The sequence below is a fragment of the Leopardus geoffroyi genome, chromosome C1, assembly GCF_018350155.1.
Source record: "Leopardus geoffroyi isolate Oge1 chromosome C1, O.geoffroyi_Oge1_pat1.0, whole genome shotgun sequence".
Taxonomy (NCBI): domain Eukaryota; kingdom Metazoa; phylum Chordata; class Mammalia; order Carnivora; family Felidae; genus Leopardus; species Leopardus geoffroyi.
This window is the reverse complement of record NC_059328.1, coordinates 5,877,820-5,905,732: the sequence shown is the minus strand read 5'-3', so window position 1 is coordinate 5,905,732 and position 27,913 is coordinate 5,877,820. Positions and strand designations below refer to the sequence as shown.

General features: G+C 46.8%; 1 protein-coding gene across 9 annotated transcripts in view; it reads left to right on the top strand.

The window, feature by feature from the left end:
• RERE (arginine-glutamic acid dipeptide repeats) overlaps positions 1–27,913 on the top strand; it is a 424,545-nt gene that overhangs the window by 327,975 nt on the left and 68,657 nt on the right. For all 9 annotated transcript variants that reach the window (XM_045475552.1, XM_045475551.1, XM_045475545.1 and 6 more), the window contains one exon: positions 3,950–4,048. In XM_045475552.1, the coding sequence (XP_045331508.1) occupies positions 3,950–4,048 (99 nt within the window). The remainder of the gene's footprint in view (positions 1–3,949; positions 4,049–27,913) is intronic.

The window sequence follows — 27,913 nt, the reverse complement described above, 5'->3', positions numbered from 1 at the left end:
TGTTCTTCACGAGCTATATCTCTCCCTGGCAGTTTAGCACTCTGCAAATACCTGTGGAAGGAACGAAGGGTATCCTCAACAACAGTAATTTTCCCCAAGGGCTCAAAATGTAATCTTCACTTTTGTGAAGCTGTGTGGGCCATAACGACTTTTTGTATGCTAAAAGTACATCTTTAATGAAGTATCATTAAAGTATTTCCATAAAGAAATGAAAACTCAGAGTGTTCTTAGAATTCCTAGAAAGTAGAAATAAATGTTAGTAACATTCAGAAGAAGGTGAGTGTGTAGAGAGGTTTGTTTTGGTTCCCTAGGAAGAGGGAAGGCAGAGGCCCCCCCCCCCCCCCCCCGGACCCAGCCTGTGTCCCAGCCTTTATGCATATTGAGGACGGCGCAGTAATGCCCGAACTTCGTTTGTTCAGTAAATATTTCATCACTGTTGGTGAATAATCCCATAGTTCTGACTTTTTGAATATGTCTTTCTAGAGGAGGAGAGGGGTAGACACTAAATATTTATTGGATTCCTTCCACGGAAAGGTCAGGAACGGGGATATCTTAAGACGACAGGCAGACGGTGGACGGGACGAAAGGAAGGCATTGGCCAGTATTTAGAGAGCAGAGTAGCAGCAGGAAGCCCAGGGTATGGCCCAAGCCACGGAGAGCGCGGTGCCCAGTGCAGATTCGTGCAGGGGTGCGAGCGCCGGCCTGCGCTTCGGGGACGTCAGCCGCCAGGCGGGGATCTCTCGGAGGGCGCCGCACACGCACTGGCCAGCCTGTCCGACAGACCAGACCACCAGAAGTTCGGCGAGGCATTTGGAACCTGTCTTCCGAGTCTCGTTCAGAGCCGTCCTCAGTTCCCCGAGAGGCAGGAATGGCACAGGGAGGGCTGATGACGTTTCATTGGCTCTGCTCCTTCAGCCACTCGCTTTTGGAACAGGCCTTACGTTCTCCCATCAGCCACAGAAGATTTAAAATTCTTCTTCATTTTTCCTGTGTACTGTACCAGAGTTTTAGTCAAACTTCCGAAATTATGAACATGAATAATTATGTGAAACATAAGTGGTTTTGTTTATAGTTTAACAGTTTTTTTCTCTCTCTGGAAAGGCTACTGTCTAATCTAGAAAATTGATGAAAATTGAGTAGAGGCTCCTTCCTTTATTTTTTTTCTCTTTCCTTTTAAAAATGAATTGCTAATACTCGTTTAGTATATTACGTGCTAGGTACAGTTCTGGACAATTTTCATGCTTTTTTCTAATGCTAACCTCATAATCCCCTAAGAGGTAGAAGTTCTCACTCTACCATTTTTTAAAGTTTATTTTTATTTTTAATTTATTTTGAGAGAGCAAGAATGCCCGAGTGTGCACGTGAGGGCGGGAGGAGGGGCAGAGAGAGAGAGAGAGAGAATCCCAAGCAGGCTCCGTGCCATCATCGTGGAGCCCGATGTGGGGCTCGATCTCACAACTGTGAGATCATGACCTGAGCCAAAAATCAAGAGCTGGACACTTAACTGACTGAGCCACCCAGACGCCCCTGTCCTACTCATTTTTATTTAAAAAAAAAAAAAAAATTTGTTTTTGCATTTATCTATTTTTGAGAAACAGAGTGAGACAGAGCACGAGCGGGGGAGGGGCAGAGAGAGAAGGAGACACAGAATCCGAGGCAGGCTCCAGGCTCTGGGCAAGCAGTCAGCACAGAGCCCGACGCGGGGCTCAAACCCACAGACTGTGAGATCATGAACTGATCTGAAGTCGGACGCTCAACTGACTGAGCTACCCAGGTGCCCCTCTACTCATTTTTAAAGATGACAAAATTAAGGCCCAGAGAAGATGAGTAGCTCGTCTGAGTTCACATACTTAGTAAGTAACAGACCTAGTGTTTGAATCTGATTGTCTAGCTCCAGAGTCCACGGTCTTTTGTCTCTTTACAATTACCCCAGATATATGTATATAATTACCTCTGAAGAAATGTTGTTAGTCTCCCATAAGCTTTTTATTAAGAATTTATGACCTGATCAACTTGAATTGACTTCAGATTATCACTAAAATATGTGCTTTTTAAAGAATTAAATAGGCCTGCAATTTTTTTCTTTTATTCAGTTCTGATCCATGTTGTTAACCTCATATTCTAGATTCTTGTTATATTATACAGCTTGACAGGTATCTGCTTGTTCTAGATATTGGGCAAAATTTGAAAACCTAACTTTGTTTTCATCTTTTTATATTTCTGAAAGAAGTCTAGATTAGACGGGTTTTTTTTGTTTTAAGTTTATTTTGAGACAGAACGAGCATGTGTAGTGTGAGTGGAAGCAGGGGAGGGGCAGAGAGAGGGGGGAGAGAGAGAATCATGCTTTCAGCATAGAGCCCGAGGCGGGGCTTGATCCCATGACTCTGGCATCATGACCTGAGCCGAAATCAAGGGTTGTACTCTTTTTTTTTCTTTTTTTTTTTTTTTTTAATTTTTTTTTTTTTTTCAACGTTTATTTTATTTTTGGGACAGAGAGAGACAGAGTATGAACGGGGGAGGGGCAGAGAGAGAGGGAGACACAGAATCGGAAACAGGCTCCAGGCTCTGAGCCGTCAGCCCAGAGCCTGACGCGGGGCTCGAACTCACGGACCGCGAGATCGTGACCTGGCTGAAGTCGGACGCTTAACCGACTGCGCCACCCAGGCGCCCCTCAAGGGTTGTACTCTTAACTGACTGAGTCACCCAGGCGACCCTGGACAGTTTTCAAACATTTCCAAATTATGGTATTTTATTTTAGGACTTATTTAGTATGGTATTTACAGTATAGTATACTATTTTATTTTTTAAAGTCTAATGATGAATGTTACGAAGGTATAAAAGTTAATATCTAGCATTCATATTCATATTCATGACACTGGGACTGGAACCTACGGAGCGTGGGATCGTTACCTGGGCCGAAGTCAGATGCTCAACCGACTGAGCCACCCAGGCACCCCTAGCCAAAACGGATTCTTGTGCCAGGGAACTAGATATATAAAGGAAAGTCAGATTTCCAGTGGGAATTCTGAAGTGACAGCCACAGGTGGGAGGTGGGAGGTGGGAGGTGGGAGGTTAAGCAAGAGGATCCTTCTACCTGCTCCTTCATTGTCTGCAAGTGGAAGAGGACTGGGGTCACGTGAACTAGGAAAGGAGTGTCTTTGCAAGATAGAGAGGGGGAGCGGTGTCAGGCACTGCCTGGGGTTGGAAAGGATGTGGAGTGGGAAAAGTTGATCACCTTTGGTGAGAGAGAAGTCTGGTCCTAAGAGGAATGTGTAGATAAACCAGTCTCTTCATTCGTGTGTACTGAGCAGTTAGTATACTGTTACAGAGTTTCATTACAAAGCTCGTATAGTTTAGGTACTTCAGATTTTTTTAGTGAAATGACTACAGTAGCAAGACTTCAGAAATGCTACCAGGAGATAACATAATGCGGTAGGTCTTTGACCTGCTCTGGGGAGAAGGGGACGAGAGTGAGTGGGAATCATGTTGCCTGGTCGGAGTCTTGGCTTTACCGCCTACTGGTTTAGTGTGGTGAGCACCTTTACACTTGACCTTTCTATGCCTCAGTTTCCTTATCCATAAAATGAGGTGACTATACTTCCTGCCCCATAAGCTTAAATGAGAGAATTAAAAAAATATAGGATTAAAAAAAATAACGAGCACGAGGAATGTGTTTACCTCTGTGCCAGGTCGGATGTTCAGTAAATGTTAGTGTTCTTAACGTTGTTCCTGTTCTTGCGAAAATGTTCTCTGCCTTGCCTGCCTCCCTTTCCCCGAACAGCTGGACCTGGGGTGGGGGGATGTGAATTGTGCTGACGAGCATGCCCGTTCCATGATTCTTCTGTCAGGACAAACACAGGGCTTCTCTTTCATTGATTTGCTTCCAGATCTGCTATTTGGCACACTTATCTGACTAAAATTGTTGTTGTTGTTGTTGTTGTTGTTTTAGCTACACGAAAGTGGTTATGACGCTGGCAAAGCCCTGCAGCGCCTGGTCAAGAAGCCCGTGCCCAAGCTGATCGAGAAGTGCTGGACCGAGGACGAAGTGGTGAGCTCGGACGGGACTGGCCCTGCGGTCTGGGTCACCGGGGTGTCTGCTTCTCAGTGCGTGACCTCCCTGCTCCTCCGGGGACTGTCCGTGGTACCCAGCAGTCAAAGGAGGGAGACTTTAAACCTGAAAGTTGCACAGAAAGACTTGCTTTTTAGGAAGCTCTGTGGGAAGGATGTTCTCCGGTTTCATGGAAAGACAGAAGAATCTGTAGGGTTGGTTGGCTGGTTTCAGCAAGTCAGCGTTTGATGCCTATTTTAAGACATAAGCATTTTTTAATGCTTATTTTTTATTTTTGAGAGAGAAAGCGTGAGCAGGGGAGGGGCAGAGAAAGGAGGACAGAGGATCTGAAGCCGGCTCGGCGCTGTCGGCACAGAGCCTGACTCGGGGCTCAAACTCACGAACCGTGAGATCACGACCTGAGCCGAGTCAGACGTTCAACCGACTGAGCCGCCCACATGCCCCTTAAGACGTAAGCGTTAAAACCATTTGCTGCGTAACCTAGAGCGGGGCTGTTGCCTTGTTTTTATTTGGAGGGCCAGCAGGATCCCTAACCTGCTGAAGGACGTTAGTCAAGAGCAGGTAGCACAGACCCGATTATATAAATATAGTGGATCTTACATATTCGTCCTGTCATCGTGGCTCAGCAAAGAAGGTAGGGAGATAAGATAGGTGCCCACAAACACAGATTGAAAACCCACGGACTCCTGTCCCAGCCGACTGAGTTCCCGTGGAGCGACACCCCCATCTTGTGACTTCTGGAAGGTGTTGCTGTCAGAGACTTACAGACTGCTTGTGCTCTTGCAGATACGGTCTCGTGTTTGCATGTTACAGCTTGACGTTTGCCCTTTAGGTTGAAAGAAACGAAGATGGCGGCTGTCACTGGTAGACCTGTCGATTTTAAGTTCCTCGCCTGTGTTCTAAATCTGCTAAGAAAGCGTGCTTAGAAGCTCTTGGTGCTTTCCTGATCTCGCTCTTTTGTTGATTTCGGCAATATTTATCGAGTACTTGTGTGCCGGGTGCTGTGCTAGGAGCCGTATCAAGAACAAAGGTCCCTCCTCACGAGGCTTGTGTTTGTTTTCAGAGGAGAGACCGTCTGTAAATCAATATTTGTTAAGTGGCGGTACACACACGTGCTGGGGAAGACGGAGTAGGCAAGGAGGATGGGGAGTAAGCTGGGTGAGGGGCTGTGTGGCAGAAGGGGCTGAGGAAAGGCCTGGTAAGAACCATTTGAGCAGAGGTGAGCCTTTTGGATCGGGGCCCTACGGTGAAAGCGTGGCCGGGAGAGAGAACTCCGGGCCCCGGGCGCGTTCAGGACGGAGGCAGGCATGTGTCTGCGGGGATCGGGCGCGGCCTGCGGACCCACGGTCGGTGCCTCGCTCTTCGCTCTGCGTGGGCAGATTCTGAGCAGAGGGTACCATCATCTGCTGGCGGGCGCCCTCTGGCCACTGAGTCGCAGGTGGGCTTCCGGGGCAATTGCCAGCATCCGGGCCCGAGACCGGTGAGCAAACAGCATGGTGGCAGTGCCGGTGGGAAATGGCGAGACCCTGGGGGCACATTGGAGCAAGAGCCAAGGCGATTGCTCGAGGAAAGGCCAAGTGGGGGTTGGGCAGTCGGGGGCAAAGTAGGAGACGAGGAGGTAGCAGGGGCGGACTGAAGTGGCCCCTGAAGGCTTGGTCGGGAGAGAGCTTTTTCATAGCCCGTTAACACTTGCAGCTTATCAGACGCATGATGAGGTTGGTGCTGCTGTTTAGAAATTAAAAGTTTAAAACCTTTACACAATCAGTAAAGAGTTGGGGGCATCTTAAACATCTGTTCCTGTTCAGACACTGGCAGAGTACACACGTCACATTCGTTTGTTTTGTAAAGTCCCGTGGATGTGGTTTTCACTGTGGACCCATTTCTGTGACAAGGAGATCCGACTTGTGACTGATGAAATTTTAAAGTTCCTCAGGAAGTCTTGGTGCCAGAAAGATGTGAGGAGGTGAAAGGATGGAAGGAATGTGTGAAATGCCACCAACCTGGAGACCCCATCAGCGCCCACGTGCCCCGATGCCCTTCTTGTTCCTTCCTTTGCGCTGACGCCCCGGGGCTCCTCGGCGGCCGGGCGGCCAGGCACTCTCCCTTCCTGTCTCCCAGACCTCTCATTCGCTCTGGAATTTAAAGACTCCCACTTAATTTTTTTTTTTCCACGTTTTTATTTATTTTTGGGACAGAGAGAGACAGAGCATGAACGGGGGAGGGGCAGAGAGAGAGGGAGACACAGAATCGGAAACAGGCTCCAGGCTCTGAGCCATCAGCCCAGAGCCCGATGCGGGGCTCGAACTCACGGACCGCGAGATCGTGACCTGGCTGAAGTCGGACGCTTAACTGACTGCGCCACCCAGGCGCCCCTAAAGACTCCCACTTAAAAGAAAGCTGCTTTCCTTCTCCTGCTGCACTCGCTTCTCTTGGGCACAATGTGAACCGTGTCCCTGCTGTCGGCAGCCGGTGGGAGGGAAAGGGGAGTCTTACACATCAGAAAACGCTCGGCTTTATTTTAAAAAGTGAAGCACGACTCTAGGCGGACATGATAATGATCCGTAACTGCATAAGTCCTTGTCATTGGGCTCATTTCTATCATGTTTGCTTCTTGTTTCGGTGTAGGTTTTGAGAAATACGTTGGCAGGCCTCTGGCCCTTGCAGAACTCAGAGATCAAATGGCCGTCCCCTTATTTATAGGAAGTTAAGCTTCATTTTCTAAAACCTCAAAAGTGAATGGGAAAGAGGGATTGAATAATTGATAGGCTGAAGGGAGCCTCTCAAATCTTGGACCAGCTTGACATGGCAGCGAGGCACCATCACTAGTGAGCCCCTGCCTTGGCCTGGGTTTGGCTGCGAGAGCATCGCCCTCTGTGTGTGTGGCCTCTTCCCTGAAGTCCCCTCATCTCCCACCCCAGCACTCAACAGGAGTAGTAAGCAAAGCGTGTCCCAACTAAAGTAAGTACGTGGGCTTACCTCTCTTCTTTTCCCCTCCGAGTTTTCTGCGTACCTGGACGTCTTAGTTATTTTTTAGTTTATTTATTTTGGAGGGGAAGGGGCAGAGAGAGATGGGGAGAGAGAATCCCAAGCAGGCTCCACGCTGTCATCACAGAGCCCCAACGTGGGGCTCAAACCCACAATCAGTGAGATCGTGACCTGAGCCGAAATCCAGAGCCAGACGCTCATCTGACTGAACCACCCAGGCGCCCTGACATTTTAGTTATTTTTAAGCGTCATTGCCTCCAGTATATCCGTTTGATCTAACTGCAGCAGAGTCAATGAAGTTGTTTTCCTTTGCATTTATATGAACTGGACACTCCTGTGTGCAAGGGTTGGTGGAATGAGCACCTGACAGTGCGAACCCCTGGCCGGGCTGGGAACACGCGGCCCCCGTGCATCCTGGCTCCTGCGGGTGCGCTGCTCCCTGATCAGACAGATCTCTCCCCGTGTCGCCAGTGCACACCCTCACCGCTTTTCTCCGCTCTTTGAGGTTCAGGGCAGTTCCCGGGCCCAGCCCGCTGTGATCACGCCCTCTTCTGAGCTGTTTCCCCAGTTTGCAGCGTTTGTTAGCAACCTGCCCCTGGCTGTTTCCTGCCCCTTCCTCCGCTCCTCCTCACAGGCTTTACTTCTGAGTTGATTGCCCTCCTAGTTCATAAACTTAAGAGCAGGGACTTAACTGATGGGGTCTGGTAGAGACTAATGTCTCTAAGAGGGGCTTGAAGAATATTAACAACTCTTTATTCAAGATTATTGTTTGTAAAGATTTTTTTTTTTTAATTTTTAAAAAATGTTTATTTTTGGGACACCACCTGGGTGGCTCAGTCAGTAAGCGTCTGACTTCGGCTCAGGTCATGATCTCACGGTTCGTGGGTTCGAGCCCCACATCGGGCTCTGTGCTGACAGCTCAGAGCCTGGAGCCTGCTTGGGATTCTGTGTCTCTCCTCTCTCTGTGCCCTTCCTCCACTCATGCTCCGTCTCTCAAAAGTGAATAAAGATTTAAAAAAAATTTTTTTTTAATGTTTATTTTTGAGAGAGAGAGAGAGAGAGAGCGCGCACATCTTCCGGGGAGGGACGGGGGTGGGGGGCAGGGGTGGACAAAGAATCTGAAGCAGGCTCCGCCCTGACAGCTGAGAGCCCGACATGAGGCTCAATCCCACGAACTGCAAGATCATGACCTGAGCCAAAGTCAGACACTAAACCCACTGAGCCACCCAAGATTCTTTAATTAAGATCGTTCTGGTGCTTCAGCTCAGGTCATGATCTTGAGGTTCGAAAGTTTGAGCCCTGCGTTGAGCTCTGTGCTGACAGCTCGGAGCCTGGAGCCTGCTTTGGATTCTGTGTCTCCCTCTCTCCTGCCTCTCTCCCACTTGCACTCTGTCTCTCTCTCAAAAGTAAATATTTAAAAAAGTAAATATTAAAAAAAATATATTAAAAAAATATTTTGGGGCGCCTGGGTGGTTCAGTCGGTTAAGCGTCCGACTTCGGCTCAGGTCATGATCTCTCAGTCCGTGAGTTCGAGCCCCGCATCGGGCTCTGTGCTGATAGCTCAGAGCCTGGAGCCTGTTTCAGATTCTGTGTCTCCCTCTCTCTCTCTCACCCTCCCCTGTTCATGCTCTGTCTCTCTCTGTCTCAAAAATAAATTAAAAAAAAAACGTTAAAAAAAAAATTTTTTTTAAATATTAAAAAAAAAGTAAGTATAAAAAAATATATAAAAAAAAGATTACCTTCACTCTAACATTTTAAAACTTGTAATAGTTAATAATTATGCATCAGAGAAAAACTTTTACATGCGCTCAAAGCTGACCTTAAAAGTTTTACCTTTGGAAAAAATTTCCCATATTCTTTGTGATAACACCACCCAATTTCTTCGTCCTAGGTCTTTCAGATATTAACTAATTGTTGAGATTTTAGGCCTCAAAATTACACAGTGAGAGGCTTTTCATTTTACATTTTCTCTCAGTGATTCCTTTGACCGCTTGTGTATCTATTGGTACGGTGTTTCTTTTTTATATGTTATTATTTTTTTAAATGTTTATTTATTTTTGAGCGACAGAGCGTGAGCAGGGGAGGGACAGAGAGACAGGGAGACACAGAATCTGAAGCAGGCTCCAGGCTCCGAGCTGTCAGCACAGAGCCTGACATGGGGCTCAAACCTAGGAGCTGTGAGATCATGACCTGAGCCAAAATTGGACGCTTAACCAACTGAGCCACCCAGGTGCGTGCCCCTATAGATATGGTATTTCTTACTGAAGTTTCTTTGGGGGCTGACATACTTTAAATCTTGGGGAATGGATACCAGATTTGGGCCAATTTCTGTCAAATTCTAGGCCAGAAAGTGACAGTTGAGCTCTGCTTTAGTGGAATGAGTGAGAAACTCCTTGGTAGCTAGCTCAAGGCAGTCTCTCAGGCTAAATAAACTGGGTCAGATCAGAGAGGCAGTTTCAAAGAAATGCTAGGTCAGTTGGATGGAACCAAAGTGCATGGCTGGCTACTGCGTTTGGGAGTTGTACTGACAGTTAACCAGTTTCACTTACGTTATGCTAAAAATATTGTTCCGTATCAGGGAGCCATTTAAATGAGTAGGACTTAGGAAGAGAAAGAGGAGAAAAATACTGATCAGAACTTGTTAAAAAAAGAAAAGAAAAAGTAAAAGAAACTCTAGATTATTAGGTTTTTAATTAAACATGATGAACACATTTAAATATACCACAAAGGCCCCAGGCTGAACTGCACCTAATCGAAACAGATTAAGTCACCCTTCCATGCTCGGGTAGTTATTAATTCTGCTGATTTATGCACGTGAGCTGCAGGTAGCATTTGCTGTGCTTGCTGTTGCTTATTGCGCTGGGATTCCATTGCTGCTGGCTGCTGTGCTCTTAATTAGCATTCAGCTGTTGATTATGGAAATGCTGGGGATGCTAATTGAATTCTTTTTAAAATTCAGGGCCTGCATTTTCCTTGTGGAGTGTGGCCTGACTTGCAAGGTTGTAAGGTTGGGTGCTGCACTGAGCTGCACGCTTCACCCTTTGCTTCCCATCCACTTGGCCAGGTTTGTTTGGGACGTTCTTTTCATGTCCAGGTGGCTTTCAGCAAAACTCCAGGTGTTGCCTGAGGTGCAGGCTTGGTTGCTTCTGGTGTTCCCGCAGGGGATTCCACTTGGTCATGGGTAACTGTAACTTTTATCTGGAAATATGCTTCCCTTTCAATATTGGGTATCAGCGTTGATGTCCTACATTGCGTGAACAGCCTAGATACGAATGACCTCTAACATTTTTAGCCAAAGATAGTTCATCCCTGGTGCGGTGATAAACTTTAACTGGTCGTGTACATGGATTTACAAATTCATAAATTTTAAAACGTCTAAGCTGTCCTTCAGCATAAAGCTCAGTGTTATGATAAACACAAACGAAAATCCTTCTTTCAAAATTGACACGACATGCCAGACTAATTGTCTGAATATTTGTAAACCAGTGAACCCGTGTGGCTGGTCAAGGAATGGTTGCCACAGGACACACACAGCTGTTGGAGGGGTGTCTCTCCCAGCAGCGTCTTCAGACGCCTCTGTTAGGCCCTTTTTGGAATGTCTGCTCAAGAAAACATTGTTTTCCTTGTTCACTCTTTTCAAGCCAGGCATCTGGATGTGCCAGAAGACAGAGCTGCTTAGTGGGGCAAAAATACAATGAATTTTATTTGCTGTTTGTGTGGCAGCTGTAGAAAATGGAATCCACAGCAAAACCAGAGTTAAGGTCCTATATAGCAGCAGGAGGTTTTGGAGGTGAAAGCAGAGATGGGGATGATGACAGGGGAAGACAGCCAGCCCTCCTCAGCCTGCAGTTACCATCGTGTGAGTTTTAAGATGTCCATAATCTCAGTGTTTAGTTTTAAATTGTGTATTTTCAATATAAGGGAAACCTTAATTGTGTGGTATCGAGTTTTAGAAATGACCAGGTTTCTAGAGTTGTTGGGCATTTTATATAGTCATTCAAAAATGTTGGTGATAGGAGGGTCCTGTCGGTCATCTAATCTGAACCCATTCATTTTTTTTTTCTCTTGTGAATTTTGTGTGAATCATCTCTGTTGTTAGGATATCATTACACAGTCATTACAGGGGAGTTGAAACCTCACTACCATCTCAGTTTCTAGGTTTCCTGCCCTCTTTGTGTCTTTGTTCCTGTATGTACATTGGTTTATGTGTTTGTAAACTTACGTAAGTTGAATCATTTTATTGGAATTCTCACTTTCATAAATCTTAATCTGAGAATGTTTACGATATACCCAGAACTTGAACTAGAGATACCTTTCTATACCTCTGCAACACAGAATAGGTAGTTAGTAAATTTTAAATTGAAGTAGCTGTTTCTCTCAACTGATTACCCTTCCTCTAATTTTAAATTAATTGGTACTGCCTCTTACGAACAACTTAATTCTGAGATAGGAGGGTAGGAAAGGTAAGTAGACATTTTGGCATATTATTTACACATAAGTTATATACGTTATATACGTATATACACATATTTATATATTATTACTCATGTTATGTGTTCCTATGGTCCATTGCAAAAATCAGTCCTTGGTGTTAAAAAAGAAAAATATAAGGGTGCCTGGCTGGCTCAGTCAGTAGAGCATACACCTCTTGATCTTGGGTTTGTAGGTGGGAGACCCGCATTGGGTCTACATAGAGATTACTTCAAAAAATAAAATCTTTAAAAAATAAACAAGTCAATAAAAGAGGAAAATATAGATACAAGTAAAATTTGCACAATGCTTCAAGTATTAATGAGATTGAACTATTTTTCCTATGATTGACGCCCATCAGCCTTTGAATCAAACCCTTTTTTAAACAAGTCAATAGTGTGAATAGAGTGGAGTATATTACTGCCAAGTCCATTCGAAAATGAGACGGTGAATTAAAAATCAATTATATGTGTGGAAGAGTTGGTATAAGGCAATCAATTTTGTCAGTTAGTTTGCAGGAAGGCTCTACTGCATAACAACCTGTAAAGAGAAACGTATTTTAAAATCCTTTAGTAAATGAGATAGGCTGAACATTAGAAGGAGAGAGATATTTCAAAAATTTATTACAGTATTTCATGTCAATACAAGTTGCCACTGGGTTAAATCTACAAATTCAGCCATGACCTTGCATTTCACATACGTGGCTTTATTGCTTTCTAGGCTTCCTCTTTAAACTGTGGTCAGAGAAGGTAGTATGCTGTTTTTCTAAACAAGGCCGTTCTTTTTCTCATTTTCTTTAACCAGTATGTTTCTAAAGTTCCTTACCCCCTAGCCCTGATACTAGGTAATTTTGTTTAAAACCAACAGTAAGTTGTGCTGTTCTTGGGCTCCAAGATGCAGTACCAATTTAATTTAAATGTGTGTGTGCATGTTGGTGCGTGTACATGTTCAGGCCTTAGGGCAATGAGGAACAGCACAGAGACCTGGGAAGTAACCCCACACTGCATGCAGGCACACCCCAAATTATTCCTTGCTGCTTAGGATAATCTTTTAAAATCAAAGAGCAATTTTCCTGGGACATTTTTCATTTTTGCTTGAAGTGGGGGAGTATTGGGGGGAATCTTCAGCTTGAAAGATTAATAAATACTACAGCAGTGGGTTATTGAAACCATGTTTTCCATCTCATTTCCAAGGGCGTGTAAAAAAAAATGGCGACAGCATACACTTTCAGCCACTCTCCGTCATCTTTCTCTGCTCGTTTAAAAAATGAGAACAAGACACAAGGGGACTTGAGAGATTGCATTTGTTCTCCTGTAGACAAAGTGGTTATTTTATAAATGAAGAGGATGGAAAACCCTTTCCTTCTGCAGTTTCTTAGCAACAGAGCTGGAGCCAATTTTAATGTGTATGCATGGAACATTCTATGTATGGTGACATTGGAGCCGTACGTTTTCACAGGTGAAACATACTGTGTTAGTCTGGTAACTGGAGTTCAGTGTGGGGGGAAGGAAACAGGAGGTTAAAAAAAAGGAACCCCCCGATGAGAGGAAGTAACTCTTTTAAACTGTCTCCTCTTCTCTGGCATTCTTGTGTCTTAAATCTAAATTCTCTCTTAGGTAGAAGTCACAATGGCCTTGGTAGCCCCCTAATTGCTCCCTTCACTGGAGTGCCAGCGCACTTTTTTTTACATTTCCTAGTAGCGCTTTGTTGTTGTTCTTTCCTCTGCCCCCACCCTGCATGCTGTCATATGACACTTTCCACTGATATTTCAGAATTTGCTTTAAGACGTGTTTCCAAAGTACTTCATATGGGTGAATTCCAGTGCATTTTCCACATTCGTAAAGCAAAGTGCCGAGGTGTTGGGAAGCAAGTGTGTGTTTGGTGGTCATAAAGGAGAACTTCCCCCAGTTGGCCTTACCGGCTTAGCACTCAGGCCCACGGCTGGCTGGCTGGCTGGCTGGCTGGCTCTGTTATTTCTTGCGTCTGGTGTTGGGGCATGCAGATGGCAAGCCCGCTCGTTCTCCCTTAGCGTCGATCCTGTGTGAACGCAAACGTGGGATGACCCTTCGTGTCGCTCACCGGGTTACTTACTCAGTTCTGATTTTAGATTGCTGTTCGAAGTTCACCCGTCCATTCGTTCCGCAGGTGTTGACCGAGCATTGGGACGGCGCTCTGCCAGGCGCCCTTCTGGGTGCCGGTGATGCGGCCCGGAACGAAACAGGCAGAAATCCCTGCCCTCCTGGAGCTGACGTTCCAGTGGGGGAGACGGGTTAAAACAAGATCACCCAGTAACACACCCAGTGTGTTAGCCACGCGCTGAAGAGCTGGGGAGAGGGGCGGTCCGCCGCGCTGGGTTGTGACGGCAAGTGTGTGTGGGGACTTCCACAAGGGGCTAGGAAGTCTCGAGGTCAGGGCCTCTGGTTGAATTCTCCTTGTATCCCCAGCACAGAGCCCAGGGCCTGGGATGTGGCGGACGATCCGAAGCTACTGTGTTGACTGGGTCGGATGGAAGAGAACCTGAGTGGAGGTGGTTGCCCCCCAGGGCCTCGCGGCACCGAGTAGAGTCTCGGCCCCTTTGGCTGAGCTCCCCGCTGCTGCCTCGGGGGCTTCTCCTCCGAGCCCACGGCCGGTGCGCGCTTTAGCTCCAGCAGAGCCGACTGGACGTGTCCCGTTCTTTCCCTCTCGGTGGCTTCCCTTGGAGGAAGCAACCAACCCCGTCCGCGTGTGTGAGGTTTCATTCTCTGGACTCCAGCAAGGAGAGCTCCGTCTTGCCAGCGTCGCTTCATACTTGATGTGTGGTTGCCATGTTGGCCGTGGGAGAGCGAGCGATGGTGGGGAGAGGAGGACAGAGCCTCAGGAGACGGCCCGGTGTGGGTGTGGCTCCTCGGACTGACCCGTCTTCCCTCACCACCCATCACGCATTTGAGAGCGGAGTGACCTGTTTGCACATCTCTTTCTTCGGGCCGGCCGGTGGTTCGGGGCGGTCTTTTTAGCCACCGTGGTACGTGGGTAAAATACGCCTCGCCTCTCAGGTTTCCCCCGAACCTCTAGTGTGCCTCCCTGTTTGGTCACTTCTAGAGTATTTTCTTCCCTTTTAAAGGGCTCGATCCCCTGTCGTTGATCCCAGCAAGAGGAAACAGAAGAACTGTCAAATAAATATACCAGGGAATTAAGGAAAGAGCAAAGCAAAGTTGTAAGGAAAACGACACCGAACTGAGAGAACAGAGCAGAATGGCTGGAGGCCTCCGTGCGGCCCGAGGGCTGAGGAGTGTGCCCACACCGGGCTTCATAGCTAAAGTGTGCGTCTGGAACCTGCTTTGTTTGTTTGTTTGTCTTTTAAGCGTATCCCCTGTCATTCTGGATCCTTTTGTCAAACCCAGAGAACACTGGGAAGGTCTCTGTCCTGGAAATGGGGGAAGTGCCTGTGCCACACTGAATACCTGCAGCTTTGCCGTCGCTGTCCGGCGTCCTGCGCGACTCTGCCACCCGAGGGCACGAAGTATGTGGCTGAAATGCAGCGCACTTGAGCTCTGGAGGAAGGGAAGAGCTTAAATGACACCCTTCTCTCTCCTCTCTGGAAGGCTCATTGGGGTTCAGAGAGAACGCAAGGCTGGACGACAGTCCTCAGGCCGCCAGCCACCTTTGAGATGTCGAGGAAGTCAGGTCCCCTCCTTGAGCCTTAGTTTGCTCTGTAAGAAATGACAGGGAAGGGAAAGGAAGGGCGAAAGGGCACACTTTGCAACGGCCCCGCAGGTGTGTTTGACCGGAAATCTGGACCTGATACCAATTTCCTCCTGCCGGCCACGCCTCCCTTTCACTTCCCAGGTGCAAAAGTGGACTGATAGCTTATCTCCAGCTAACAGAATCATCTCTGTTTAAGAAATCTGAAAGCACGTATGCCCACAGACTCCTGTGTCCTAGTGCTAACTAAGAGTTCTTGGCTTCCTTGCAACTGGTTTGTCAGTTTTGATTGTAAATTTATTTTTCTCATCTTCCCCATCAGCAATAATAAAACAAAACCTCTGGACCCCAGAGATGCATGTTAACAAGTGTTACAGGCTCTCCCAGAGCCAGAGGGAAGGGTGATCTGTCACCAGTGGCTCTGCTCTGTGTCATTCCAGTCCCTTTTCTCCTCTCACGAGCCCCCATCTTGTCTGGGAGCCACTGTTCCTGAAGCCTATGCAGGCGTTACCCACTTGCAAATAAGCCACTTTCCAAACAGGCACTTTCAGCCTAAATTAATCATTTTCTTTTTCCATCTGGGGCCTCTAATTAGTTAGGATAACGTAGCTAGCTAAGCAGGCTTGGTTGTCCATTTTTGAAAGAAGGGTTTTAGAAAATGGATTTAACAAGGTGTTATTAAGCATAGATGTGGGGAGCAGTTGACCTGGACTCAAAACCCATCTAACATTCATCTAAAAATAAAATAGCTTTGCTTGTGGAAGGCACTGGGCCCCCGGTCTGTGGTTCCTATCCCTGTGTTCCCAGCGGAACACCACTTGGGACCCTTGATTTCATCAGCCAAAGCTGTTCCAGACTCTCAAAGTAGCTTAAAGTTGGGATGGACTCTGAATATTTGGATCCTCCCTCTCTGCCCAGTCCACGAAAATGAAATGCTCCAATCCTTTAGCAGAATCAAAAGTTTGAAAATTATCTTCTGGTTGTCCTTTGAGACAGCCCAAGTTCTTTGTCAGCTTTCCAGTTTTTTGACCCCGGAACAGCCTGACCCTGGTAGTGTGTCTCCCTCTTTAGAACTCTCTGACTTCATAATCTGCTCACATTCTCCCCCTGCCCCCCAGCCAGGCTCGCTCGTGCTCGCTCTCTCTCTCTCTCTCTCTCTCTCTGTCTCCTGTGAGCACTCTCTCTAAAACCCCTGCCAAACATTCAAAGGATCCACTTAGATTATCTTGCTTTTAAAAGGCAAACTTTTTCAGATGGATCATTCACTTGCTCGTACATCAAGAGGAGCCAGTAAGCATCATGCCATGTTATCCTCTGTTGGTTTGAAATAATCTCAGGCACCGCAGAAATCCGTTGCTAGGAGGATACGCAGGTGTGAGGGAGGCACTGTCCTTCAAACGAGTATCTTGACAAAAGGAGTGATGGATTTGTATAGTTCAAAACCAAACCTTATTGTCTGTTTCTGGATAACCGACTTTAGATTTGCCTTAAGTACCATTATATGGGAGGGGAGGGCTTTTTTTCCTACTTTATATTGAACTTCATTCCACTGCCTTTCCAGACCTCTGCAACGTTCTGCTGGATGCGTTTGGGGTCTTTTTATCCACTGCTCACTGTCGTAATTCTTCCTCTAGAACCTTCTCTTCCTGCTGTCGTTAGTTTAGCTTTGTGTTTTAGACACAGATTAGAAAACAGTATTGGTTCGCCATCCAAGAGGAAGGGAGCTTATCGCTGACTAGAGACAGATAAACTACGTTTGTTCTTCAGCCACTAAGATCTCTGCAGGAGTCCCCACTGACCTTGATAATTGCCTGGCTGAGTGGCATCCCTGACTGATTTTGGCACTGAGTGTACACGCGTACTTGAGTTGGCTGTTGTCGCCACAGGCAACCTGGAGAGGAGACAGCAGCCACACAATTGGAAACTTTCTGAGTGCCCCTCCTGCTCCTGGTGTTGTGCTGGGGCCCACGGGACACGCGGGGCTGCACTTGCCACTTTCCACTGTCGGACGGGGAGATCAGGAAGGGCTCTCAGGAGGAGGTGTTATTTGATAGGAACCTGAAAGCATGGGTAGGGTTTCGCCAGGCACGGTGGATCCAGGTTAATGGCAGAACAAAGGCATAAAAGAATGTGAGTGGCTGCTTAATAGCCAGTCGCCCAGTTTGAAGCTATGGGTGGAGGAGTGTCTAAGACAGCTGATTGATTCAAAGCCACCCACTCTTTATGGAAAGAGAAGTTTATGTTTAACTTAATAGAAAATAAGGAATAATTACACATTTTTGAATGTGGGGAGTGATAGGACTGGGGCCACCATTGAATATTAATCCAGCAGTAACGGTGGTAAAGTGGGTAGAGAAGGGAGTTAGTGGTTCTGGAACCTGGCTACATGTTAGAATCATCTGGAAAACTTTAACATTTCTCAGTGCTAAGACTATATACTCCAGCCTGGTTAGACCAGAATCTCTGGGGTGGGACCCGGGCGTCCATGTTCCAGGCTACGGACTGTGGTCCTAGTGAGAGATGTTGAAAGTTTATAGCAGTGATTCTCAACCTTGGGGGCACACTAGACTCACACAGGGAACTTTAGTGCATGCGCGCACACACACACACACACACACACACACAACAGAGACTTGGGTCCCACCCCCAAGATCCTGATTTAATTCATCTGGGATATGACCAGGGCATTGGGTTCTAACACCCAGCCGAGGTTGTGGGGTAGAGGGAGGGAGAAGCAAGCGGAACAACTAAAACCAAGAACTTCCAGGGCAATCCTAAGACCTTTATTCTGCGCCGGGTGCTGTTCTGAGCACTCGGCTTGCGCCGACTGGACTGACGTGTCACAGAGTGACCTGGAGAGCCTGCTTCCCGGTCCAGCTCCTCCCTTGCTGTACCACGTGGTGTCTCTAGAGAAGCCCAGCCGATTGGAGGCGGGAAGCAAGGAAAGGGTGGAGAAACACCATTCAGGCTTCGTGTTTTGGCACGAGGGAGGAGACTGGTGGTACTAGTGACAAAATCTGACATCGGGACTTGTTTTAGAGGAGACGGGAGTGTTTGTGTTAATCTTCAGTGACTTAAAAAGCTGCGGGTGGATCCAGCTGTTAGAAATGAAGGTCTAAAGGTAGGAGAGATTTCTGGTCTACAGGGAAAGCTCACAGTTGAGGAGACCGGAAGCTGGCTCAGGGTCTCGGCTGCTAAGTAGCAGAGCCGGGAGCTGGTGAGTCATCAGGGATAGCAGTACAGACTGAAAAGGGACTTTCTGGGGGACTCTTATGTTGATAGGCAGAGGGATGGACAAAATAATGAAGTCAGAAAAGGCTGGAGAAAGGTTTGGACTCTATACTGTTTAATTTGTTAACCATTATATTGAACTCCTAGGATACGAGGAGTAGTTACTTTGTTTTGTTTTGTTTTGTTTTTGTTTAATACACGCAGTCATAGGACTGAAGCTGTCTTTGGCATAACTCATGTGAAGGATTAGGGGAGGAAACTGGTACAAGGTCAGGATGCTGAGGCACGTCTCATAGTATTGATGACACTGTTGAAGTAACTGACAATGGGTCCCAGGCTTCATTCACAACTTGGGGAACCGGGTAGAGGTGGCAGAAGCATCGAAGGGCTGTGGGTCGTAATCAAGAAAAAGATTTTGTGGGATTCCTGGTGGCAGCGTAAATAAGAGAAAATGTCCAGGTTTTCAGGGCTGCCCAAACGTGAAGGTTGGCTGTCAGTGGGCGGCTAGGTTGGAATGACGGGCACTGAGGATGGTGATGCAAAAAATCCAGAATATTAGGAGGGCTCTGGGTAAGATTCTTCATGTTCCTGAGAGTGCTGTCAAAAGATAGGATAGAGAAAGGGACTCTCAGCTAGGTGTAGGATCACTGAATATGGGCGAGGGAGACTGGCTTGGTTGGTTGATATCGTGACAAGAAAAAGCAGCTGGAGGCGGTAGATGATGTGGTCAGAAAATGCTGGTCAGACTGTTGGAATCAAAGAATGCACAGAACTAGGCCTCTGACTCTGTTACTAGAGGGGTTGTGAGGGATGCTGTATGGGTCATGATGTGAGGATGTTGGGGGGGGGCGGGGGTGGATGTGAGGGCATTTTTGGAGAACAGAAGGGAGGGAGGGAGGGAGGGAGGGAGAAGACAATAGGCCTCCAGGGGACACAGTATAAGGGGCCAGTTGGGAGTTGCTAGGGTGAGCTGTCCTTAGCCAGAAGTAGGGATTGGGATGGGAGTAACAGGGGAAGGGGTGGGAAGGAAACTTGTGGCGTCGATGGTCATTGTAGGTCCCACGGCCGGGGAGACAGAGACCCCTCTGCACTGCTCTGCTTCATGATGTGCTTCTTGAGAGCAACCCATCTCTTACGGCGTCCCACTCCTCAGCACGGCACGCTAAATGCCACGTTGGGTTGAATTGGATCAACATCTAGAGGTTGAAGAAGGAGGCAGGATTTTGTGGCTAGAACATTACTTAGAATTTAAGATGTCAGATGGGAGCAGTGGCTCCGGGATATGTTGTGCTATTTGTTTCCTCAGTCGCTCAACAAATGTTAGGCATTTAACGGTGGACCAGGTCTCGTCTAAGCCTTGGAGATAAAAATAACATTGGACATACTGTCCTCAAGGAGCTTGTGTCCTGTCGGGGAACACGGACAAATAAGTTAACGTAAACAACACGATCCACGTAGATGCTACGGAGAACATAAGCCAGTTGCACTCGGGGAGACTGAGTAGGGCAGGGGCCGTGTGGCCGGGGAGCCGCCTTCTTCAGGGCAGCGGCACCCCATTCCACATCACTGTGCCTCCAGGTCTGGACAGATCATATGTCTGATAATTCAAGTCAGTTAATTAGGAGTGATACGTGTTTTCGGAACAATCGAATTACTTAGCCCCCGTCTGGTGACTTTCGGGGGCATGTCTCAGTTGCCTATAAACTGTTCCCTGTCAGGACCAGATAAATGCCTTCAGGACTTGGGAACTTCTGAGGGCTCAGAACGAACTGAATTTGGCTAAAAGGACAGGTGGGAACTTGGCTACAGAAATAAAATCACATAGCTGCGTGAAAGTCTATTCGTTTCACCCGCACGGACGTGCATTTTCCAGTATGGGGGACACAACAGTAGAATACTTCTAAATGACAAAAAGATTCTCTAAACCTTCTCCGTGACTTTTTAGATTGGGGGACAGATTAGAAGAGCAAGGTCTGGTTCTTGTAAAATGTTTGCCGAAGGCGGCTTTGGGTGCATGTTGTCTGCGGCCAAGAGAGAGCGGGGGTGGGGGGGAAGCTGTGGTTAAACCCAGAAGGAGGTTCTGTCTAGCCTGTGTGGTTCCCTGTAGATGTCACCACCATTTCATTTTCTTCAGTGCTTCTTAGTATGATGTTTCGCCAAAAAGGCCTACGAGCCTAAAGCCCCCCACCCCTCCAAAAAAAGGACATGAAGGAACTTGATGGGCCGGTGATTCGTTTCCTCATTGTAAAGAACATTTCCTTCATCCTTTATTAAGCCACAAGAATTTTTTCCACCGTTGGCCACCCTAGACTGTGTTGACAAGGTCCCACCAGCCCTGGCTGCCGGTAGTCAGAGCACTCTGGATCCTCTGCCCGCCTGGGAGAACACTCTCAGGCCTCATCTCAGGCCTCAGGGCTGTCCCTAAATTAACCAGGGGAAAGCAACTTCCGGTCTCCTCTGAATGTTTGCCACCATTGTGTCCTGTTACTTTTGGGTTCGTGATTTGCTCAAAAACAAGAAACTCCAGTTTCTTCTCTTTTTTTCCTCTCTACCCCCTCCCTTCACTTCTACTTTCCTCAGATAACTCCTCATGTGTCTATAGAAAACCGCGTATTAGTAATGCAGTTAAAGTTTAGTGGTAGAAAACAAAAGTGTCGGTAAACCTGTGTCTGGTTGAGTCTGTGCTTGAGACCAGCTGCTGCACCTTCGGCAAGTCCTCGATCCTCTGTCTAAGAAATGAGAGTATTCGTTAAATAATTAGGTCTTCTGTGGCCCTCGAAGGCTCAGGTACTGGTAATAGGAATTGTCTTTGAAGAAATATTTATCAAATACCTGACTTACGCTTATGCAAGGACTCTGACAGATGGACCCCGACAGGACTACCCCACTTCCAGGAGAGGGCCTCTAATGGCAGTGATGGGCTTGGGTGCCCAGAACTTGGTGCTGACTTGGTGCTGGGCACGACATGGGAAGTTCCATGGCAGGGTGCACAGAGAAGGATGACAAAACATAGATGCGGAACGGCGAGTAAATAAACCTGTTCAGGGTCATACCGGTGGTGAGCGAATCAAAGCCACCAGCCCAAGGATAGCTCCTTAGTGACGTTGAACAGGATCCCCGGGCAGAATATCGCGTGATGAACCGCTGAGGCGCGGGGGGTGTGTGGGACACGTTCGGGGAGCGGCAGGGACCCGGCTCTAGTCGAGTCTGGGGCCGTCGCCGTGGGTTCTAGGGACCTGTGCGCATCACGACCGCTGCCCTGCCTTCTCGAGCTCACGCGGCACGGTGTCCCCGTGAGCCGAGGCGAAACCTCCCAGTCCGTTTCACCGCATCTCCTGATCCACACACTTGAGGGTGGTGGGCGCTGAGTCCAGGGCGGGAGCAGGGAGAGCCCGAGCTCCTGGATCCGCACACCGAGGGGCTCGAGCTCCCCTTTTGTCTTTACCTGGTTCTGTCAGGTGAAGCCAGAGTCCAGCACATCCCAGCACTTCCAGCTGAGGCGCGGAAGCACGCTCGGCCCTCTCCGCAGTTGCCGCCTCTCGGATGAAGCTAACAAAACAAACAAAACAGAAGTCTCTCTTTCCCGTGAAGCCCCTAAAAGAATTTTGCTTTAAAAGCCATACGTTTCCTTCCAAGTTTAGATTGGCATATACCTTTGTCATGATAAGGATGTAATTTCTTGCATATAAATAGTGACATTGAAAGCGAGACTGCTCCATCACTCTTAAATCTATCCAAGGCGTTTTGACACCCTCGCAATTTATACGCGTTATCATCTATCTGAAGATACATACAAATGGGCTCCTTTTTAGCAGTAACATTTTACGTTCTATCTTTCCTTTCCCTCCTTTTGCTTCTGTAACTAGGAGCTTTTCAATCCACTTCCCCGCAGACCGTATCCCAAATGTAAGAGCATCTCCTGCCTGGGAGTCTCTTGTCAGATCAGCCTTTCATACTCTGCCGCAAAAAGGCTGCGTGTCAAAAGACGCGTGCGTGGTGTTATTTCCTTTAGCAACAAAGCTCTAAGTGTTCAAAAGGGAAGTTCTCTCCAATTATGTTATAATAATTATTAGTGTCCAGTTTATCAAAACAAGATGTTATAAATGTTGATAAAAATTTTACTTTTTGTTTAATATTTATCGGAGATACGATAGATTCAGTTTTTTAAACGAATTCATTCTTGCATGAATATTGCTTATTGTCAGAGTGAGGCCATGCTCTGCATCGGTTTTATTCTTATTTTTCATGTATCTGTAGATATAAGTGCTCAAAAACCTTGTGTGCCTGAATAAGCAGATGGGAATAATAGTTTTGTTACGGTGTCACTCAAAAAGTCGAATTCCTTCCGTAACAATGCCAAAGAAACAATTTATCATCAGACTTGGTTTGCAGTGATCTATCAGATGACACCTCCGCTAGGTCCTCCTTCGTTTTTGTTGAAAGCAAAGAACTGGAAAGTACCTGACTTGCATAAGGCTTTCTTATCGTGACCTTAGAGTTAGCCACTGTGTCAACACCAACATCAGTATTTTGAATCGATCCTTTGTTTGGTGCCCTGGCGTGTCTGTATCAGGGGCAGTGCTGCCTAGGAGCATTCCAGATGGGAGAGGGGTGCCTTTGTGCTTGTGAGGGGAGGGCCGTCGTGAGAGGGCCCGGGAAAACACGGTGCCTTCCTCGCAGGAGTGCGCGCTCGGGCAAGTGGATGCTGTCGGGTGAATTTAGGAAGGACAACATCTGAAAGTGGAAGGTTTGGAAACGCATTCCCTTGGAACCATTTGGGTCTGTGTTTGTGTCTGCACACCCCCTTGTGCAGACTGAGAACCCACAAATCTTGCCTACCAGACCCAGTTGTAGGCACTGGGAGAGCCCAGGGCAAGTCAGGCCCTGTAGGATCTGGGCTGAGGGCACGGAGAGGGCCGGCCAGCCTGGGAGCCTGGCAGCCATTTTCCAGGGTTCGGTCAGTCAGCCTCGGGCAGCGAAACAGGCTGTGCCGTGCTGAGATGAGTAAGCGATGAATAAATTGCTGTCCTTGCCCTCCAGGAGTTTCTAATCTGAACCTGTACTACAAAAGAAAACAAAACAGCAACCCTCACCGCCCGCCAAACCCACAAAAAACAAAACTCTCTGTGACCTTGTTATTTAACATGCTAGCAAAGTATGTTTGTTTACATCTTTCAATGTTTTGATAAGTGGATCTCAATACAACTGGTTTTATTTGTAATCCCATGTATTTTATTTTAAGCATTTACAACCATTTTTTGGAAGAGGTTAGGCCTTTCCAGACTGCCACAAGTGCCCGTGGCACAAAAAAGGTGAAGAACCCTGTTTGGAGTGCTGGCCTCTTCCGAATCCCACAGAGAGTCAGTTTCCAAGGAGTCCCAGATGACAGTTTCAATACAGGGGTTTCGTGGAAGGACGCTGCATAGAGTTGATACTCGGCGGCACCACAACACCACAAGCTTGGTGCGCGCACAGTAGACGTGTGAAGTGTTGCAGCGGGGGCGCCTGGCCGGCTCAGTTGGTAGAGCCTGTGACTCTTGATTTCACAGTTGTGAGTTCGAGCCCCGCGTTGAGGTAGAACTTACTTAAAAAAACATGTTGCATTAGACTGTCAGACCTCAGACCTGGTATCATCAGGCATTATCTGAAGGATCTGCTGTAATCCAGTTTATAGTCCAGCATTAGGGAATCCCACCGCACCCAAAGACACACACACACGCACACACACGCACACGCATGGCCACTTGCCAGAGCTGGAGCGTTCGGAAGGAGCAAACTTTTGTTGTCTCCAGAATGAGTTTCACACAATTGACAGTGTTCTTGGTTTTGTTCTTAAGTAATGTAGACCTGTGGCTTCTCGGTTATTGTTCGGCTCGTTTTCTTGAACGTCTCAACATTCCTTTTCTTCCTGGTGCTTCCTCCGGCAGCTGATCTGCCCCACGCACCAGGGCTGCTGACTGGAAGCTGCGGTGCTGCATTTAGATCCGATTTCTCACATGCTGCTGACTTGATCTCATTTACAGTTTCACATTTCTGTTGCCATACACTGTGTGATCCCGGCCTCCCCGCAGCTTTTTAACAATTAGTAATCGAGCAGGAAGTGTGTTTTTATTACAGTGGCCTTTTGATTTTGATGTTACAATCGTGTAGTGTTCAGCAGAGAGCAGAGGTGGGGAAGTGGCTCTCTGAAACACATTTTTGACAGAGAGAAGTCTGTTGTTTCAGCCACTTGGCTATCTGTCAGCGGTTCTCAGACTTCCCCCTTGTGTCGGTTGCCTGGCAACCCAGGGCTGGAGCAATCAACCCGTGGCCGTGCTTTTCCAGGCCCGGATCGGGAGATGATTTATCGGTGGAGCTGTGAGCACGGTAAACCCACGCCTCAGAGATGGACCTTTTTTTTCTCTCTCTTCTTTTTTAAACCAGGAGTTGATACAAACCATATCAAGAAAAAAGAGAAAGGGTGTCAGTTGGAGAGTTCTGTTACAGATTTTTTGAAGAATAAAATTAAGGCCCATAGATAGGGTGCTTGTTATTATGTGTCTATCCATACGTGTATAGGCTAATATTTTTACTTAATTGGATTATTACTCTTTTAAAAATTTTTCTGTTTTACTGGAACCTCAATAATTTAAAAGTTAGTGGGGTTTTTTTTGTTGTTGGTGGTTGTTGTTTGTTTTTTTAATGAGGATACTTGGGATGCAATCTTTCCATGAGGAACTTAGCCCAGGCAGTGTTTAGTTACTTGCCCGGGGTCATCTGTGAAGCCTTGACAGAATCATGCATGGACCCAGAGCCCAGCTTTCCTGATGTTTGTGTCTGTGTTCTTGATTTAATACAGTAAGCATCCGCTACTGATTGCTTTTCTCCCTATCTTTCAAAACTAGTTGAAGAATCCAGAGATCGTGCTTTACTATATGTTGTGGTAACAAGTACTCAAGCGGGCCTTCCTCTTTGTACGTGTCTGCATCCGTGTGTTTCAGGAGAGCTGTCATTTTAGGACGGGTTGCTTCTGAAACTTCCAGATTCTTCTTACTTTCTGCTTCCGCCTACACTGCTTTCTTTTGCACCCCTCCCCCATTTGTAGTTGCAACCTTTTAACTGTGAAAATTATCCCATGCTGATTGATTTTTGCTATAAAAGTGGGTTTTAAAGTTCTTCTTGAGGTTTCTCCTTTATAGAATCTCAAATTCTAATATTGCAAACGAGGATGAAGAGGAATTCATTTTGGGGGGCGTTCTGCACAGGGCAGAAGACTCTCAGCCTGACTTAGCAGCCTGAGCCGTTCTTAAAGCATATCTTTCTGTAAAACTTTAAGGAAATACTTTGGAACCCAAACTCCACTCTGCATGCAGCCCAGTGCGTCCCACTGTGTATGTAAATGTGCTATTAGTATGTTTGTATTCCTTATGAATATACAGATCTAATCTGTTTGTGTAATTTACACACAGCTGTGTTCATGCTCCCTTAATAACAATATTTCCAAGCAAGAGTGAGGTATCACGGGAGCACTATTGTTCCAAACAAAAGCCGCCAGACAGCCTTGTGGTGGGGCCCATTACCAGGCCCTGATGTGGGACCCTCCCTGGAGGGGCTCTCTTGTGATAGCCATCCTGCATGGGGATAGCATGTGACCTAATGGGGTGCCTACAATAGAAAGAAAACAATGACTGCTGGTTAAGACAGGGTTCTGCCTTATGACCAAGGCTTGCCTTTTGTCATTGAAATACACTCCTCTCCCCCCCAAACCCCTATCATTCCCCTACATTTCCTAAAGGAATAATTGATTTCCCTCCCTTTTCGGAGATTGTGTAAAGTGCACAAGTTCAGCGAGGAGCCCTGGCCCTTATCATGTGGTCAGGAAGGGGAAACAAAGTCCAGGAGCCCAGGAACTGAAGTGGGCCCCCAGTGCTGGTCAGGGCCTCAGTTTCCCCTGTTTGGGAAGAGGGACAGATCATAATTAATAACTTCTGGATTTCGGCTACGTTCTTCTAGAAGGCAGGTTTCACTTAATTTAAAATAACAAGCCTTTATTAATTGTATTTAATTTAGGACTACATGTATGATATCATTGTCCCTGATTCTAACAGTATATGTATTTTACCTCCCTAATAGAAAACTGTTAGCGCTTTGGGTGTTCTAATGTTTTACAACAAAGAAGGATCATTCAGGCAAGGCCTGTGCTGGTAATAGTACCCACTAGCCGCACAAGGCCGTAGGGCACCTGGAACGTGCCAGTCCAGCTTGAGATGTGCTGCTCGTGTAGAATGCACACTGGGTTTTGCAGACAGAGTAGGAAAAGGAGAATGTAAGACATTTCATTAATATTCATTATATTGGTTACATGTTGAAATGATAATATTTTGGATATTTCAAGTTAAAATGTATTATTAAAGTGAATTTTACCAATTTCTTCCTAAAATCTGACTCCTGGAAAACTAAAGTTACATATTTGGCTCGCATTTGTGGTTCACATTCGGTTTCTTTTGGGCAGCCACAGATCTAGACTCTTTTAGTTACCATTTTTGCAAAAGGCTTACTCACTAAAGATTTCTACTTCTTTTTTCCCTTGTAACTTATAGACAAGCCACATTTCTTTTTTGAGTTTCCTCTTCCTTCCTCCTGTGCTGAGCTCTTCTTTTTAATGACTTATTTATGAACCACTTTACAGGGACATTTTTGTGGAAATTTTATGGTGGTTTTGCAGGGAAAGAAGGGGCCTCTGATGCCCATTTGGGTTCTGTTATTACTGTTGGGTTATTTTTAATTTGGGTGTAGCTGGGCAGCCATTATTGGCAAGAGGTATTTGTCTGGCGGTATTTCTACATCTGTTAACGCTGCTGCCTAACTAGCCAGTTCTCATGTGACTTGAAAGTGCATTGAAGCATTCTGAGATTCACCCCGTAGCGGTGCTTTGTTAGGCCTGAAATCGTGACAGGACTTCCACGTACTCAACATAATCCTCTAGACTCAGAGAGGTATATAGACAAAGCCGTACAAGCGGGCTCAGTGGCCTTTGCTAGTGGGCCCAGTTGCTATGTTAAACCATCTCACATGAAGTCGTTTTCCCATTGGGCATGTGGTCTTCGAGTGAAGAAATGGAGTAACTTTCATTTGACACTTGAGACCACCCAGGAAAGGTTTAACACCGAGGCGTGTTGAAAAGAAAATGGCTGGCGTCCCTCTGGGTGCCGAGCTGACATCACGGAGCCGGATGGTGTGGTTTCTGTAGCGGGACTCGTACATTTGAGCGCACGGGAAAGTTGGTGTCAAACCATTTTGTAGGTAGTAATTAGAGAGTTGGAAGCTTAACGGTGAACGCAGATCAGGGGGCGTTGAGTCAAGTCAACAAATGGCTGGCAAGTCAAATAGTGTTATGGGAAGACGAAACCAGCTCACCTACAGATAACGTTCATTTACAAATCCAGCCCGTGGTTGTTGATCCCCTGCTGTTTGTGTCAAGTGCTGTTCTAGGTGCCA